This window comes from Helicoverpa zea, chromosome 19 (genome assembly GCF_022581195.2).
Source record: "Helicoverpa zea isolate HzStark_Cry1AcR chromosome 19, ilHelZeax1.1, whole genome shotgun sequence".
In the NCBI taxonomy this organism is placed as follows: domain Eukaryota; kingdom Metazoa; phylum Arthropoda; class Insecta; order Lepidoptera; family Noctuidae; genus Helicoverpa; species Helicoverpa zea.
The window spans coordinates 6,383,332-6,401,068 of NC_061470.1; the positions used below are offsets into that span (position 1 = coordinate 6,383,332).

Here is a 17,737-nt window from a genome sequence, read left to right on the forward strand (position 1 = left end):
TTTTGCGCTGCTAGTTAGAATTTTTAGTTAAGGATAAGAATTTCTACGAACCCGATTTAGCACGAAAACGTATATAGAGTTATGTGTATACTGATACGTCACGCAAATATAGTCGACATTTTCTATATTGGTTGAAAAAAAGTTGACACTAATGTTAAGGGTTAATGAGGTGATATTTTATTGTATGGAATATTGAATTCAATGTGTCTGCTATTTAAATATTATTTTTAATATTTTCCCAAAATATTTCTGAGAAAAGAACATGAACGATGTATTTTTCGTATGAATAGGCTTGCAAGAACCGGCACTTTGGAAATAGGTCACAAAATTGTGGCAACCAAGAGGACTCTGACCTCTGATGACCCCTACATCTGCGGTCTCTAGAGGCTAGAGTGCACACGCAGTTTGAATTTTGAATTTAGAACTAGTTTCTATCATGCCATCACTATTGTTTCTGGACGTTTCCATACAGGTTTGACCTATTTTCTTTTTACACAATATACTTTTTCCTTTATTCGGAAAGAAGGTTCCTATCTTAGGAGCCCTAACCACCTGTAGCTTTACCTTAATCCCTTTCGAGCTAAACTTCACAAAAGTTACAGATAAGTTCTGACTTTCATCAAGTATAACAACTTCTGAATAATGCTTCATTTAATTTAATTTGATTTCTTGCATTCAGTGATCGAAATAAAAGACTTGCATAATAACACTATACAAAACGAGAATTTTTATTTAATTATAAATAGATGACATGTAAAACATTATGTTGAGTTGATTGACATAAGAAGTTAGTTCTATTTATTAAAAACTGAGTAGTTTAGGAAGTTTTTAATCTTCCGACGATTCGGAAGACTGGCTGGATTCGGAGGAGCTGCTTGATTCAGAAGAAGAAGAAGAAGAAGAAGAGCTGGATTCAGAGGATTCCTCGGGAGACTCAGAGGTGGCATCATCATCCTCCTCGGGGGCTGGGGTAGTGGCGACGTCTTCCTCATCATCATCATCATCATCATCTTCAGGGGCAGTGGTGGTAGCTTCTTCCGACTCAGGAGCAGCAGTGGTGACTTCCTCAGATTCAGGTTCGGTGGTTGTGACTTCCTCAGACTCGGGAGCCGCGGTGGTGGTGGCAGGCTCTTCGTAGTCCCAGTCGAAGTTGATGCCGGTCAACTGTTCAAACCATTCGTGGTAGAAACCGGGGCGGACGAAACCTGAAATTGAAGATTTTTTAATAAATACCATCAATCAATCGACTTTAATTCTCAAAACTCGATGTATTCCAAAATAGATCGTATTACTTATAGTAATAACTATTTTGGAATATACAAGGTGTTGATTTGCATTTGTGCCATAGTTCAGGAGGAGGACATAAAGTACGTAAATAATCGATTGGAATTACAGTAGACGGGAAATAGCTAATATGCACTGCTTTTTTTGTCATTGTAATGTCGTAGTATTTCAGAAGTAATCCAATTTTATGAATGAAATTTACGAATGATCGTTGCGTATTCTTTGTGTTTGCGTTTGTGTGAGGGCGCAGCACGGTTTTAAGGCCAGTAACACACACGCCAAGTTTAAATACGGCTAGATGACATAGACGGAATTCGGAAAAAAAATAATTAAAAAAAAATTACGTACCAATTTTTTGGTTGATTTGGGTCGAGAATCATTAGCATAATTACGTCCTTGACTATGGCACGGATGCAAATCAACAGCTTGTATAGATTTTAGAAAATTTTTCTTTAGTAACAACAGCTACCAGTGTAAAATGTATCAAAACTAAATTAAGCCATGGACGGCAAAATATAAAATGCTAAAATATAGAGGAAAGTTCCAGAATATATGCTTACCAGCAGGGAAATCAGTGTGGCAACCAGTTCCGGAGACGAAGGAGGTGACTCCAACTTGGGAGACTTTGCCGTCGATGTCGATTGTGGTCAGAGGGCCACCGCTGTCACCCTGGATAAATTAACAATATTTTTAGTAAGTACAAAAAAAAAGCCAAAGAGGTTTCGCGAGTCTTACTGGCGAAATAGGTTATCAACATAACATTTAAAAAAAGAACTTTCAATATTATATAAAGTTTTAATCTATTTTCGTGGCGTTTTAAGAGATCCAAATATGTCTGATTGTTGACGATTTTTTAGTAAGTCATTTCCAAGTTCTGAGAAATGTAGTAGACAACAGTATTCCTGTTACCTGGCAAGTAGACTGGCTGGTAACGTTGTAGCCCCTGGCACAGATGGTGGAGGCCTGGATGATGCTGCTGCCTCCGAAGGCGGCTAAGCAGTCGGCGTTGGTCGTGATGCGAAGGTACACCCAGTTGAGGTTCTCGGGAGAAGAGCCTGAATAGTTATAATGACATAAACAGTGTTTACGAGGATATTTTTAGGGGGTAGATAAAAAACAAAAGGTTTATGCTTTAAATGCGGCCCTAGTACATAAAAGGCCTATGAAGGAACATGATGGGTTTTAGTCAGTAAGAGTCTGACACTCCCTCACCGCTGCTAACCCAGAGCAGGAGGAGTCATTAGACGATTTCCCATCGGTGTAGATATACCTATGTTAAAAGAATTCATCTATATAGTAAGGTAGGTAAATCAGTGTTACGGGTTTCATGAAATAAAAGGTAATGGATTATCGATTATCTTAGAAGGAAGTATATTTACCTCCAGTCCAGGTACGTCCCCAGCCGCTGGCGACAGCCTGAGCGTTCTCATACACGTCATCCTTACCAGCTGTCCTCTGCAGCCTGATGGGTTGGATGGTGTCTATAACATAGAGATAAAAATAAATTAGAACTATACCATACAGCCACATAAAGTGTCAGTTAACTGTCTGATAGTTTGTGCCAGATAAAGGCACCTCATAATTTCTGCCAGGTATTGCTATTTAAGACCTGTGACACTTATAGTTTATCGGTCAAATAGTTTCCAATAGGCTATATCAGAGACTTTAACAGTAACCGTCACTTTATTTTCAGTATCCGATAAACTGGCCATAAGTATGTTGAAATATAGATCACACAACAGTTGGTAAAAGACATTTTTCATAGACTGACAAGAATACTGATATCAATACTACGGAGACAGAGTAGGTACGATGATGGTCTTACCACTGAAAACGAGAGCCCTGCCGAACTCAAGGAGACCAATGTCATTGGGCTGCACGATCCACGCGAAAGCTTCGTTGTAAAGGGGGTGGTTGTAGTACTTCTCAGTTTCAAAGATGGCTGACGGCTGAGTGAGGTTCACAGTACCAGCGCGGATGACGATCGTGACACGTCTACGGAAAAACAAAAACAAGTCTTGAGGCACTTACGTCTATGTATATCAACTCAAGTTGCCAGGTGGCAAAAGTAGGGTCAATGCAATATACTGTTTTGATGATTTCTTGAATTAATCGGTTAAGATTGCAGAGAAGTTTCCGTGCGCGGTTTACGCGCGTTCCGAGGGATGCCTTCCCGTACGGATGACGTATAGGGATTAAAACTAACCCATGTCCTTTCCACGGGTCCCCACCAAGCGTAACTAACACAACCCTTTGTTGTATGCTTAAGTAGGTATCTAGATTGTCAATAAACTGACCCAGCAGTGCAGTGAGCGGCAGTCAAACCCCACTGGGAGTGGATGATGGTGCCTCCGCAGGATGACACGTCACCTCCCGGGCTCACCATACGGAGCGACAGCTGATGAGGAAGCTGACCCACCTCGGCCTCCCATCCTGACACGATACGGGATGGACCTATTGGGAGAAAATGTCAATATCATCAAACTGCTCATATTTTACTATCTTATACTTTATTTTTTTTTTATACTATCTTCCGTCCACGGCTTCGCCCGCATAGAGTTCGGTTATATCGTGTTTCCAAGAGAATTCTTCAAAAGTCCGGGATAAAAACTATTCTATGTTCTTTCTCAAGGTCAACTCTATCTCTGTACCAAATTATTTAAATCAGTTCAGTGGTTTAGACGTGAAAGCGTAACAGACAGACAGACAGAGTTACTTTCACAAACGATATGAAGTAGTGTTTCAAATTACGTTCAGAAAGTTTTTAGCTATTGTCTTCAGGGTTGTAAGTTTTCTAACCGTGATAGGTTTTTTTTAATGTATCACGGCTTGTGATACAAGTTGCAGATAGGTAAAGTTTACATAAATTGGTATATCAAATTAAGCAGGGCGGCATTTGACTGATGACAACTTAAAAAAAATACTTTTTTATTAATTATGAATTATGTATCTTATTTGGCAGTTCATCTAAGATTTCGATGACTTGTAAGATATAAGGATAACACTCTATAAGAACGTGTTGTACACATGTTGATAAGTATGATACGATAAGATCAGTCTGCCGTCTCTAATTTTTAATTAAGGACATAATTACAACTAATAAATGAATAGTTATTAGTCAATAAGATAAGTAAAAACCTAAATGGCTTACCTCTAGCAACTTCAGGGAAGGTTAAACTGGGCTCAGCCAGCACCTGAAAGTTTTAATTAAGCTTTTAGATTCTGAAAAACAATCATAGTTAACCGGTTACAACACACAAACCTTTGAAATGAAATAGCAAGGGCCACTTAAAAAAAAATCCGAAGCTTGGCTTCAGAGTTCAGAAACGTATAAATAAAAGATTAGTAAATAAAAACCCTTATCGCAGTTTGGCCGCTTCTTAAAACTTTAAGCTTTTACGTTAGGTACGCCTAATGAAGTCGATTTTTTTTTAAGATAGACAAAGCGGTGGATTACAATTAACAAAATTAAAAGACCGCGTAATATCATCACGACCTAGTTTAGATAATTTTGTCATTCGAAAACTTAGTCGCTTGGGACCTGAAATTCTTTGGTCCTGTACTATAAGGATCCCGGCCAATAACCACGAAATAATTTCGGAAAACCGGCACCTACAGAAAAATCGACGGATACCCGCGATGCTGCACTACTTATGAAGGTGCAATGCTAACCATCACTTTTCAAGAATCCTAAAGGTGCGTTATACTATCGTACTAAATACTACATTATACTACCTCAAAGGAACCAAAAATGTTTGCTTGGTAAAAACGCCTACGGCAATCATCATTCGACTAAACAGTTTTCTAAACGAAAATTTTAACACAGCACTTTTCCTACCTACCCAAATGCTTCCAAAACGAAGTTATTGCACATCACATTAACCACACATTCAACCCTTATAATGTTCATGAAATATTTACCGTGGTGCCAGCAACAGCCAACAAAAATACTGCACCCCACATCGCCATTTTGTCTTCAACTAACTAATTAAATTGAATATTCTTTTAGCTTATATTAATTCAGGGACGGGAATGAATTGATAAAACAATGATTATATGATAACAAATTAATTGTAATCTTAGTAATCCTATGCTGTTTGCGTAACTGATACCTACGTTTTGGATTTAGCCAGATTATAACGGTGTTCGATATTTTTGTGCAGATTATGATTATGATAATTACTATGACGTCCTTAATTCGTGTTATTGTGTCAGAGGGTTAACGTTCTGTCAAAAAAATTATTCAAATTAAAGAAACCCCTGACTCAAATCTTTTATTTCAGACTTTGCGGCGTTTTTACCCAGACGGATTTCATAAACCATTTCTATAGCAACTGGTTCATCCACACCGCATTTCAGTTGAAACAACATTAAGCAACACAGTTACATTAGGTAAATATCAGTAACTTTTTGCCGACGGATATTGCTGAATCTGAAGAGTACGGATGATCGGAGTCGGATGGCGATCACATTGGTTTTTAACTTTAACTATTTTCAAATCGGTTCTATTTTTTTTAGGCATAGCAAGGTATGCCTTTTTTTTGTTTCAGCTGAGGAAAATGCATACACACACTGCCCGGGGAGACGGTGAGGTTATGTGGGGCTTGCACCCACTAAAAACCTCAGCTTTTGTGCCGTCTTCTAGAGAGGGGCCACGAGAACCAAAGACGACTTTCGTAAATAGCAAGGTAGGCCTGCCGTAGTTGGTTTATTGTAAGGATTTAAATCAATTTTTAGGCAACTTGTAGTAAAAAAGACATAATAAAACCACAGTTCAAGAGAACTGTTTAATTTATTCATTAAATTAGTTTTCTGAGAACATCACGTGCCGAAATAACGAAGTTGAAAACACGTGTCATATTATCAACTCCACTTGAGTTGAACGATGGCTCAAAATTTCGACAAGAGTCCGTTTATTCATCAGATTCATTAGATTCTGATGAGGAAGATTCCGAGGATTGTGATGACTCCGAAGACTCTGACGATTCAGAAGATTCGGAGGACTCAGGAGCCTCGGGAGACTCCGGGGCCTCGGGTGACTCCGGGGCTTCGGGAGAGTCCGGGAGCTCGGGAGATTCATCTTCGGGAGAATCTGGGACCTCGGGAGATTCCTCTTCGGGAGAATCTGGGACTTCGGGGGAGTCTGGGACTTCGGGGGAGTCTGGGACCTCGGGAGACTCCTCTTCGGGGGAGTCTGGGACCTCGGGAGATTCTTCTTCGGGAGAGTCTGGGACCTCGGGAGATTCCTCTTCAGGAGAATCTGGGACTTCGGGAGAGTCTGGAACCTCGGGGGAGTCTGGGACCTCGGGAGATTCATCTTCGGGACCCTCAGTAGTCGGCTCAGGTGCCTCAGTAGGAGCAGCGTAATCCCAGTCGAAGTCAATACCAGTCACTTGGGTGAACCAGGCGTGGTAGTGGCCGGGGCGGATAAACCCTAGTAAAAGAAATAAGTTTTTATTTTCATGAAACAATACATCATCAAATCAATAAAACAAGTTATTTTGATTATGAATAAAAAGAAAATACTCGTATTATGTTTACTTATTTGAAAATGGGAAAGACAAACCCTTTTTTTCTTTCTGAATTATGCAAAACTGAATCTTTATTTTGCTACAATAATGTGAGTGATATACACTCCTTGAGTTCTAGTACACATTATTGCAGTAAAGTAAAGATGTAGACAATTTAAAGTATATTCCACCAACTTTTGAAGGACCCTTTACTCACCAGAGGGTTGACCAACGTGGCAACCGTAGTAAGAGACGAAGGAGGTGACTCCAACCTGAGTGATGAGGCCATCTTCGTCAATGTTGGTCAGAGGGCCACCGCTGTCACCCTGTCAAAAAAAAGATCACTGTGAGACATCAGCAATATTCCAGGTACTAGTCTGTAAGTCAATATCGCGGTGCAATCTTCACGTCGAAAGCCGTGGTGGCCTAGTCGGTAAAGAACCAACCTCTCGAGTATGAGTGTGTGGGTTCAATTCTAGGTCAGGCAAGTACCAATGCAACTTTTCTAAGTTTGTATGTACTTTCTAAGCATATCTTGGACGCCAATGGCTGATAAAAAGGTGAAGGAAAACATCTTGAGGAAACCTGGACTATAAAGTCTGAAATCACCAACCCGCATTGAGCAAGCGTGGTGATTAATGCTCAATTTTTCTCCATGTGAAAGGAGGCCTGTGCCCAGCAGTGGGACGATAAAAAGGCTGTAACAGTAACAGTAACTGCAATCTTCACGTGAAGATTATAAAGACAATGAATAAACTACTAACTATGTGACTCTAGAAAGTTGGGAATATGCTAGGATTTTAATACCCAATACAAAATGTTCCCAAATAATGGTTGTAGTTTGTAGGTAGTTAACTTTAGAAGTAGCTGTTATACCTGGCAGGTAGACTGTGTAGGATTGTCAACACCTCTCGTGCAGATGGTAGAGGGAGCGATGATTGCGCTGCCTCCGTAAGCTGCGGAGCATTCCTCGTTGGAAGTCAGTCTCAAGTTCACCCAGTTCAGGACCTCAGGGGAAGAACCTGAATAAATGGATTAATTAAAAATAATATAGGACTCTTGTAAGGTAGGTAGGCTGTATCTTAATCTTAAGGTGGCTGGTAACAAAAAAGCGAAACATATATATTTCGTTCGTTTCCATTTCTTGCAGCATATTTTATCGTTTCATACTTCCCTAGTAGCATCATTTCTATACATTTCGTCTTTTACGTCATCTTCCGTCTTTCAGTTCATCCAAATATTTTTTTGTATTTCTAAACTGGGATTAATGGAATCCTCAAATAAGAAGACGCATCGGTTTCAGTATTGGAAACTGAATACACTTCTTTTGGTATTCAACAGCATCCCTTTATGCTAGAAGCTGAGTAACCGAGGCTCATTGATAGACGATATAATTAATTGATAACACCAATTAAATCTAAGATAAAAGAAAAAGTTGATGAGTCTAAACATACCTCCAGTCCAGGTGGCTCCCCAACCGCTGGCGGTGGCTAGCTGACCAGCGTAGTTCTTGTTCATGGACAACGAGTTCTGAATTCTGATGGGCTGGATAAGATCTATGAAGAAAGAGTTTATATTAGTAGAAGACCTTAGTACCATCGATTCTACTTAAAGTTGAAGGTTTACAGTTTCAATGAGGTTTTGGTAAATTAAGATAGCATGAAAGTAACTTTAAAAAAAGGTTTTGGTAAAGTAAGATAGCATTAAGATAGGAAAGTAAGTTTCGAGAAACAAATATGAAGATGTCTGCGTTATTGACCAGTATTTAATAAAGACAACATTTCTTAGCTATTTACTCCATCTACAACACGTTACCCAAGAGTTAAGAGAACGCAGGAAGTGTCAAAGTCTGAAAGCTTACCTCCAAAAGTGAGGGATCTGCCGAACTTGATCAGACCGATGTCGTGGGGCTGCACGGTGCCCTGTATTATCTCGTTGTAGAGAGGGTGGTTGAAGTAGGTGGTGGTCTCGAAGATCTCAGAAGGACGGGTCAGGTTCGTGGTACCGGCGCGGATGACGATAGTCACGCGGCTGTACGAGAAATAAATGTCTTGTTAGTCATTAATAGTAAATTAAAAGGACAGAGTATCAAGTTGTATTTCATAATTGAGACGAATGAATCCTGGAAATATTTTCAGCGTCCTGTTTTGATTTTCATATATTTAACAAAGTTACACAACACAAGTTTAACAAAGTTATAACAAAGTTCAAAAGGTGGAATGCCCTTTCGTATTTTTCTATAAAACCAACTATCATAGGTACATACCTAATATTATTCATTATCACGATTGAAGAAAAACATGTTAACAAACAATACCATGTATTTTAACGATAACCTTTAATAATAGGTAAGTACAAGGTATTAGCAGAAGTTGAAGGTTTGAAGCAAACTTTTTCCTCATGTAAACCTAAAATTAAGAAAGAATCAACTTACTTAGCGGTACAATGAGCAGCAGTGAGACCCCACTCGGCGCTGAGGATGGAGCCTCCGCAGCCGAACACGGAGCCAGCAGGGTTCACCATGCGGAGAGACAGCTGGAAGGGGAACTGGCCTTCCTGGGCCTCCCATCCTGACACTATGCGGGATGCCGACACTGTGGGAGAGAAATATGTTGAAGATGAGAAAATCTCTAGAAGTATGTAATTTTTTTTCAACTGTTTGTGGATGTAAACACCTTATTTATCTAGCAATTTTATCAAGGTTTTCGAACCCTGAAACCCAATTGGTTCACACGTTTTGGCCTACAGAGTGGCAGAAAGAGGTATGCATATAAAGTTGTCCGAGAGACGCTAATTTACTTTTTATCTAGATATATGTAAGAAGATTTTTCCGAGAAAAACCTTAATTTTCCTTGAAAATAAAAGCAGTCGGTTGTTTCAACTTTAGTTAATTGATTTTATAATACTTACTTCTTACATCTTCAGGGAATGCCAAGTTGGGATCGGCAAAAGCCTGAAAAGTAAAATTCAACTATTAAGAAAATTTGAAAATGTTCCAGCAATAATATTATCCCGATTAAATATTTATATGAAAGCAATTTATTATAAAACTATCTTATTTTCAGGTACCCGTACCGAGAAAAATATGGCAGTTGCGAACTACGTTGCAATTATATTTGTAAGCTAATTTACAAAATCAATGCAGTTGGTCCAGAGATTACCCCCTGCAACCCCATAATCTTTGCCTTTTTTACATATTAGCAAATACTAGCTATTTCCTGTCCTATATTAAAGTTATAGACAGTAATTTAAGCTAAAGAATTTACCAAGATTAAAATTAAAACTAGTTAATATCAAAATCCACTAAAATGAAAACGGTTCATCTTATAAATGCAGCCCCGGGAAACTTTCAACAATAAACAAATAAACTAAGAAAAATAATTATGTTACTTTTAAATAAAGGTTAAACATGATTAATATTTACCGTCCCCACTAGGGCAACTATGACCAGAGCACCCAACATGGTATTCCTACACTTTGTCAACTGATGCGAGTTTCTTCCTATTCATCCTACATATATAAATTCAGAGTCTAGTATTAAAAGATAGCTTGCATCATTAATAACTTTTAATCTAATCTTTTTCATCGATATGTCTTCGGGATTTACCAATGTATAACTCTACTCCTTTTTTTATCACGGGTGTTTTTGATATTTAATGTAAATATTTGCCTACTAACGTATCGATGAAGATATATTTTACTACTTACAGAACTTTTTTTAAAGGATTTTAGCATCCACAATCCCTTTATCGACAGAATTCAGAAGCAAGCAACTACATTTGCCTGCCGTGGCTGCGGGATTGTTCGATAGAGTTACCGCTGCCTTGGTACATAAGAGGCTCAAAAAGGAAAATGGTGGGGTTTAGTCAGTAGGAGTGACACTCCCTCACATTCCACGCATATTGGGTGGGGGTCAAATAAACCTTTACTACATTTGGATCCAAGTGTAAGTTTGTCGGTACAGTCGAGGCGATATGGACTCCCGACTTCCCTAGCCGAAGGAGAGGGCCATAAAGACGTGAAAATAGTATACTCTCTTGTGCCAAACGACATATTTCAACACATTTACCAAAAAAGAAACATTATTTTTAATTCAATCCAAATCTATATTTCAAATTGCGAAACTGTAGTTGGATTGATTTTTCCGAGCTTGCAAGTGCACAGTCTTGAGTCTAGCTAAGGCATTCTTCCAAACAGCTTATCCTCCTTTTAGTAGTGGGATCACTACAGGACAGGCCTCTTCTTCTAAAGAGAAGGAATAAGCATTAATCACCACGCTTACTCAAGGTGGATTGCCGATTACAGACTTTCAAGTCCAGATTATTCCAAAATGTTTTCAAGTCCTTGGTGTCCATTCATTACTTGAACTTATTTAGCAGAAGCTTAGCTTAAAAAAGTTACATCGCTAGTAACTTGATTGATCTGGAAGCGACCAATACGAAAGCTTTTGAGGTACATTCAAACCTGCAAACAAGTATTAGGTATCTACCAAACATACCAAATACCGGTTACTAAACTTCGAACGTATAATCCAAGGCCGGTTGTTTAGGCGTTGATTATCCGCACGTATCTTTTGAGGATGTTTTAATCCCTGTAAGATAATGAAAGCCGCGATAAGTTATTTGTATGAATTAAAAAAATATTTTTACCTGTATAGTAAACACGTCACTATAAATAACTTAATAACATCCGCTGAGGCAGGTTTCTTTGGACAAACTTTTTATACAATGCGTATTCTTATAACCTCAACTATAAAAAAATCAACGGATTTCTTTGGTGAACCACAAACTGATCATTTCTGCTTCTTCTTCCTGCCATGTTCCCAATTTAATTTGGCTCAGCGCCTTAGGTCTTCTGCTTCCATTCCTGCCTGTCAGTTGTCATACTGATAAGTACTCCCTTCTTTTTTATTTTATCATTCAGGTAACCCTTCTATCTTTTCCTAAGTCTTTCTCTCCCTCTCCATCCATCTACACTCATACTTAGCACACACTTTGTTGCTTGTTGCTTGCGTGTCGTTCCACCGTATCACATGTCCATACCATGATAATCTCTTACCTAACTCTCATCGTTTTTGTAACTGGCGCTACTTTCAGACTCCCACTAATGTTGTTATTACTCACTTTATCCATTCTTATCACACCATACATACATCTCAATATTCTCATTTCTGCTACTTCCATCTCTTCTTATCCCTCCTTTTAAACACAGATCTCAAACTGATAATTTGAGGTCTCAAAAATGTTAAGCTTCTTGTACTGTACGTGTATACTATACCTTTGTCAGGTGTCAGACATGTTAGAAATAAGCCTCAAGATGAGTTTCCCAATAGATGGCATGAAGAGCTGGACTCTTGAAGATTAAAGAAGTGAAACTAAAATAGGACTTGTATCACAAATAAGGAAGCGTAATAAATACGTGAAAGCTCGACCACTTATATTTCGTTAAATAAAATTTTACTCATTGATGTGACTTGTATATAAAAAGTTAGGCATCATAAGAAGGTGTTTTTTAAAATTCTAAAGTAGAACAACCGGGGGATTACACTTGTCAATTTAAATGATATAGCAATGCAGGTGAATTATAAATGTTCCACTTGACTTGTTACTTATGATTAATAGCAGAAAAAATATCACAAAACATATGACGTCAAATGATGCGATATAATTTTAATCCGTGAATGGATTTATCGGTAATTTGGAAATTCCTAGCCGATTTTCCCAATTCTATTGTTATTTTTGTTTCCACTATCGGAAGCATGGGTTCCGAAACATAGGTCATGGTTATTAGGTGATTTCCAACAGTGTTTAAAAATTCGAATGTAGCGTATAGCAAACTGTTTTCTTATTTACCAATTTAGAAGCATACCTCAAAATTTTAAAGTAAATTAGTAGATCATACATACATAGCGTTTTATTGAGTCTTAACCGGCAATCTGTATGAATCTTTCACGTGCATTATTTCATATGCCATGTAGCTTTCCATTTGTTAAGATTCCTATAAACACCTCTCATGCAAAGTCAGGCAAAGTCCAAGTTTGTGAAAAACTACTAGGTACTTGGGAAAACCCGTCATAATCAGATGAAGCGTGTCACATTGCACACGAATGATACCAAAGTATGCCTAAAGATTGTGAGATAACCGATAGCAATATCACCCTAATTATATATTTTAATCAGTGAAGATTTTGATTCCTCCTTTAAATACCACCTCAGTGAGCACGTTCGACGGTCCTGCGCCAGATCTCTCTCCGGTCGTATCAGATTGCCGTCCCTGAGGACAATGAGAGTCAGGAAGTAAAGGGTGCACCTATGTCAGCGCAAATGCTTGTGCACTACAGTATATCCCGCTGATCTCGAGAACAGCCACAGTGGCTGAAAATGAGCTTCCGAGTACCTACTTTTGACATTCAGTAGTGTAAGTCTAGCTGTGATGCATACCAAGTTTGTATAGGTTTAATTTTGTTGCAGCTACCAATCCCTAGAATTAGATTTATTTCTCTAATACGGCTGTAGTTGTAATTGTAATTGAAGACTACATCAACGACCTTTTCGACGTCAATTTTGACGTCATCTATTTAGATGTGATGGACCGCGGAGGACTTCGATTTAAAATATTTGAAGGTGCTATTTTACTCAAAAATGCACACACGTGCATTAAAGGATTCAGCATTGCATGAATATATAAGTATTGAAAGGTTTTGTTGCTATTCCACAAATGTAAGGTTGTTTACCTTATTTTTGCCGCATTACATAGATTAGGGAGGATTAAAAGATAAATCATTTCCTTCGATAAACTTTCCGATAATACCAGAATTACGGTTATTTTCGTTGGCCTGCTTATCCACTTTATCCACTACGTCAATGGGTAGGCAGATAATTGAAATATTCTAATTATGATATGGCGCAACTTCTTTATTTGCAGCAGTGATATCTGCTGCAGACTTCCGTTTTATAAATATTTTCATTATTTTGTCTCATTGAGCCGCATGTTACCTACTCGTGCTAATGTTTTTTAATAGCAGCCCGAAACCGAAGCATTGTTGCGTGCTGCTTTGAATATGACTGTTGTGTTGTGTTGCTGTAATTTACTTGCGCAGATAACTTTTTGGATTATGCTCGGATTATGTATATATTTTATTTTAATTTTAAATGAGAATAGAGCAGAGTAGATACCTATGTGTCTCAATCTCCTAGCATCATATATAATCGTCATCATCTTCCAGCCCTTATCCCAATTTTATATGGGTTCGGCGCAGCATGTCTTCTGCTTCCATACTCTTGTCTGCCATATGTCATCTCACAAGTAACATTCTTTCTAACCGTATCATCCTATATCAGATATAAACAGGGATTCGAGAATTTTATTGCAGAAATTACATAGTTTAAGCTGGAGGTGTAGGTATGGTTGAGTGAAAGGTGTTAAAATTGTTTATTTACTTATTTATTATACTTCTTGAACATGTTGTAACAAAATGTTTCACACGAATCGTGATTTCTTCTATAACAACCGTAGGTTGACATTAAATAGTAAGTATGTAATTATATACTTGCTATGAAATCTTTTGTGAGTGTATGTGTCGTTCTTTGAAATAAGTACAGTTTTGCTAATACTTTATTTTGTTAATAAATCTTCACGCCGTCTCGTGTTTCCAGTATATCTAACGTTGCCTTGTTTCCATGCACCTCTGCATCAGTATTGGTCAGCTCATCGTCAGCTACTGCACTCCTGTCGAAGCTGATGCCCGTCACCTGACGGATCCAGTCGTGGTAGTGGCCAGGCCGGGTGAAACCTTCATGCATTAAATATTTGGGCAGTTGAATATATTACTGAAGTAGAAGTTAAGTAGGTAGATAATTTTAATTTATTTGCACGTGGATTGTGACTGAAGGAACGATGGAAATAGTTTATAAAGAGCGAAAGAAGAAAAAGACGAAAATGTATCATTGTGTCATTTGTAATTGTATACCCCATTGTAAGTGTATGAGGCGGAAGGAATTGCCATACTTTTCCTGAATATAAGAATGGATTATTTCTACTGAAATCTCATGCTCATGTTGCAAAGCGTTATTACTATAAAGCTTGTAATCGAAACAGTCCCTCTGTATGTAACTCACCTCCAGGCAAACCAACGTGACATCCAAATCCAGAGGCGAAAGAACCGATTCCAATCTGAGTGGCCACTCCATCAGCCTCCACCGTAGTCAGTGGGACACCGCTGTCACCCTAGAATCAGTAAGGATACGGACAATAAGGATAAGCACATAACGGAGTAGGTACATAAGGGAAATAGTCAGACCTAACTTTAGCCACGGGTGTGCGGCTGCATTTAAGTCTATACCTTATTCTAACCAGAGATAACAGGATCCAACTATGTCTAGCCGTATATGGATGGTTCCAAGCTGTAGCCGTTTAATCCTAGGTGTAGCTGCACACTCGTGACTATAGTCGTCACAACTATATACATGCTACGAGAAGATATTCAGCAGTAGGATATTAATAAGTCATAGTTAAGTTCTGCAACTTAATACAATTGTACTTTATCTTCTTGATATAAATAAAGATCACACTCCTCAGTATCTTACCCCACAAATAGACTGGCTGGTGACGTTGTAAGGACCGGCGCAGATGGTGGTAGGTCTGATCAGGTAGTTAGAGTTGTAGATGAGCAGGCACATGAAGTTCGATACGCCCACTAGGTGCACCCAGTTTAGGATTACGGGAGTAGGACCTTAAAAGCGAAAACAACCTTTAGATACTGATTTCTAAAAACGGGATGCTTAAAACTGATGCATTCTACATTTTTTAATTCCCTTTGCAAATCATAATAACACTGTACGTTTAATCTATTTTCATGAAGATTGGAGCTACATGGGACCCTAGACAGAAAATTTTAGGTGGTGTTTATTCTTGTAGGGTGATAAAATTGAAAAGCTAATGCCCAAATATTTTTCATAGCAAACACTACTTAGTCTGTTTTCTGTTATATCTTGGGAGTTAAGTAGGGCAGACTTTCATTTAGCGTCTCAACAAGACAGCAAGTCCTTCGAATATACCAAAGATTTTTCAACATTTTCCTTTTCTTTTCTATCAGGGTTACAAACTTACAGTTGGCCTCAACGCAAGTCCATGTGGTTCCCCAGCCGCTGGTGGTCATCAGCACACTGCTGTAGTCGCGGTCCCTGTCTGCAGAGCGCTGGATTCTGATCGGTTGAATGTTGCCTGCAAAATAGAAGTAGGCGTTTGATTAATTGAACAATTGCGAATTCACACACAAACACATCGCAAGACTAATAGCTAATTTAATACAAATAGAAGAATAAAGATGACCATCTCCCTGTTTGCTTTTACGGTAGGACGAGTTTGTATGCATATTTGTTTTGTTTAAAAGACAGGTTTAAGGGTTACTGGGAAACGGACATTTTATTCGTATGCATAAGGGGAACACCCTTGAGATATTTTTCTTTTTTCGCAGCAAGCTTTTTGACGATCACCTATATGTACCACCTATAAATAAATATGAATGACACTATTTACTGCGGGTTTCGAAAATCGATCTTTTGTTGTTTTGCGAACTTCATATACCTACCTACAATACGTGTTTCAATCTCTGATCGAAAAACAACTAACAACAAACTATTATTTGAAACTTACTATTAAAAGTGAGGTCCTGGCTGAACCGCATGAGACTGATATCGTTAGGCTGGGTGATGGGCTGCATGGAGTCTTCATACCCTGGAGGTCTGAAGGTATCGAGAGCTTGCAGCACCACACGGGGAGTGTTGCGGTTCACGCTGCCGGCATGGATCGTGACCTCGACGCGCCTGGGTAGAATCGACATAGTAAAATTCTTTAAGGAATAAATACCTAATGAATATGTAATTAAAACGGTTTGCGGTTATGGGCACAACCAACCGGGTGAAAACTCAGGATCTGGTTTTCGGGCCAACAATAAGGGTATATATAGAGGTAGTAGGTACTTAAGGGAAGGGAGCGTATAGAGGAGTACATAGTTTCGATTATACATACGATATTATAGCAGTTACAGAAATCCCCTTGACTATATAACTTAAGCTTCTTCGTTCAATACCTACTACTTTAAGAAACATCTGTCAACAACTACTTACTGAGCGGTACATCTAGCAGAGGTAAGTCCCCATCGCTGGTGGATGATGGAGCCGCCGCAAGCAGTAATGTCACCAGTCCAGCGAACTGTACGCAGCCACAGCATGTACGGGAACTGGCCCTCCCTGGCCTCCCATCCTGATACTATCCGGGAGTCTGCTGAGAAAACAGAGGACATTTTAATTGCGTATTTTATCATATTCTTAATGAAACGAGGGACAGGAATAATGGTGTGTTTCAATTTTACCATGAGTAGCTTCTGGGGGAAGAACTTCAGCAGATGCCTGAAAAAGACAATAAATAACATTTATTTACCTACTTCTGCCTTTTTTTTGATAATATTTTAAAATAATATTTACCGATATCCCAGCAGCTATTGTGAAAATCACGACCGCACCCCACATGACTGTTAATTAATTAATCGGTAATTAATTAAGGTTTAAGCATACCGTGTGCTTTATCAGTTGTAATCTAAGTTATTTTTTATTTCCTGATAATAATAATTAATTATTGTTTGTGCACATCATCTTCAGGCCATTTGACTTGTTGCTGAGTGAGAAAAATATTGGTGTACAATTCTTTTACTTATCGCTAAGAAAGTACTTTAGAACAAAATGCGCATAGTCAACTGGTTTAGAGTAACTCAGAGATTTTAAAACCCATTCTATAGGGAAATTCTATGTTTTCTGGCCTCTAAAGGAACTGAATATAATCTCCAATGTATTCTGAAAATAGAAAAGATGTATTCTGTAGTAAACCTGAGACCGTTTATCATCATTGGTAACTGCTTCCTGAAAAAATTTTTAAAATACGTTAGT

General features: G+C 38.5%; 3 protein-coding genes across 4 annotated transcripts; all 3 read right to left on the reverse strand.

The window, feature by feature from the left end:
- Nucleotides 1–701: 701 nt before the first annotated feature.
- LOC124639527 (collagenase-like) lies at nucleotides 702–5,321 on the reverse strand. Its single transcript, XM_047176943.1, has 8 exons — nucleotides 5,206–5,321; nucleotides 4,436–4,478; nucleotides 3,582–3,738; nucleotides 3,110–3,279; nucleotides 2,664–2,765; nucleotides 2,194–2,339; nucleotides 1,845–1,953; nucleotides 702–1,205 (listed from the first exon to the last, which is right to left on the reverse strand). The coding sequence occupies exons 1-8, from the start codon at nucleotides 5,251–5,253 to the stop codon at nucleotides 829–831; spliced, it is 1,152 nt and encodes a 383-aa protein (XP_047032899.1). The 5' UTR covers nucleotides 5,254–5,321; the 3' UTR covers nucleotides 702–828.
- Nucleotides 5,322–6,057: 736 nt separating this feature from the next.
- LOC124639525 (serine protease 3-like) lies at nucleotides 6,058–10,332 on the reverse strand. The gene is made up of 8 exons (XM_047176939.1): nucleotides 10,219–10,332; nucleotides 9,705–9,747; nucleotides 9,229–9,388; nucleotides 8,656–8,825; nucleotides 8,249–8,350; nucleotides 7,671–7,816; nucleotides 7,012–7,120; nucleotides 6,058–6,718 (listed from the first exon to the last, which is right to left on the reverse strand). Exons 1-8 carry the CDS (start codon nucleotides 10,255–10,257, stop codon nucleotides 6,198–6,200), a joined length of 1,290 nt encoding a protein of 429 aa, XP_047032895.1. The 5' UTR covers nucleotides 10,258–10,332; the 3' UTR covers nucleotides 6,058–6,197.
- A 3,889-nt stretch (nucleotides 10,333–14,221) lies between these two features.
- On the reverse strand, nucleotides 14,222–17,651 carry LOC124639534 (collagenase-like). 2 transcript variants are annotated; one of them, XM_047176950.1, is made up of 8 exons: nucleotides 17,279–17,651; nucleotides 17,167–17,203; nucleotides 16,922–17,075; nucleotides 16,449–16,618; nucleotides 15,903–16,016; nucleotides 15,380–15,525; nucleotides 14,912–15,020; nucleotides 14,222–14,586 (listed from the first exon to the last, which is right to left on the reverse strand). In XM_047176950.1, the coding sequence occupies exons 1-8, from the start codon at nucleotides 17,321–17,323 to the stop codon at nucleotides 14,417–14,419; spliced, it is 945 nt and encodes a 314-aa protein (XP_047032906.1). In that variant the 5' UTR covers nucleotides 17,324–17,651; the 3' UTR covers nucleotides 14,222–14,416. The 2 variants fall into 2 exon arrangements, with proteins under 2 accessions (XP_047032906.1, XP_047032905.1); XM_047176949.1 differs by having other exon boundaries at nucleotides 16,922–17,078; nucleotides 17,279–17,650.
- Nucleotides 17,652–17,737: the final 86 nt, after the last annotated feature.

What these genes read in the sequence shown, in the direction of transcription:
- LOC124639527 (XM_047176943.1), bottom strand. Translation starts at nt 5,253, where the DNA reads ATGGCGATGTGGGGTGCAGTATTTTTGTTGGCTGTTGCTGGCACCACG. An exon ending in GCCGCTCACTGCACTGCTGG is followed by an intron (nt 3,280 to 3,581) that starts GTCAGTTTATTG and finishes GTTTTTCCGTAG; the next exon opens with ACGTGTCACGATCGTCATCC. An exon ending in GGGACGTACCTGGACTGGAG is followed by an intron (nt 2,340 to 2,663) that starts GTAAATATACTT and finishes ATAACTATTCAG; the next exon opens with GCTCTTCTCCCGAGAACCTC.
- LOC124639525 (XM_047176939.1), bottom strand. Translation starts at nt 10,257, where the DNA reads ATGTTGGGTGCTCTGGTCATAGTTGCCCTAGTGGGGACG. An exon ending in GGGAGCCACCTGGACTGGAG is followed by an intron (nt 7,817 to 8,248) that starts GTATGTTTAGAC and finishes CCATTTATTCAG; the next exon opens with GTTCTTCCCCTGAGGTCCTG. An exon ending in CTACACAGTCTACCTGCCAG is followed by an intron (nt 7,121 to 7,670) that starts GTATAACAGCTA and finishes TTTTTTTGACAG; the next exon opens with GGTGACAGCGGTGGCCCTCT.
- LOC124639534 (XM_047176949.1), bottom strand. Translation starts at nt 17,323, where the DNA reads ATGTGGGGTGCGGTCGTGATTTTCACAATAGCTGCTGGGATATCG. An exon ending in TCCCCCAGAAGCTACTCATG is followed by an intron (nt 17,079 to 17,166) that starts GTAAAATTGAAA and finishes CTGTTTTCTCAG; the next exon opens with CAGACTCCCGGATAGTATCA. An exon ending in GACTTGCGTTGAGGCCAACT is followed by an intron (nt 15,526 to 15,902) that starts GTAAGTTTGTAA and finishes TTCGCTTTTAAG; the next exon opens with GTCCTACTCCCGTAATCCTA.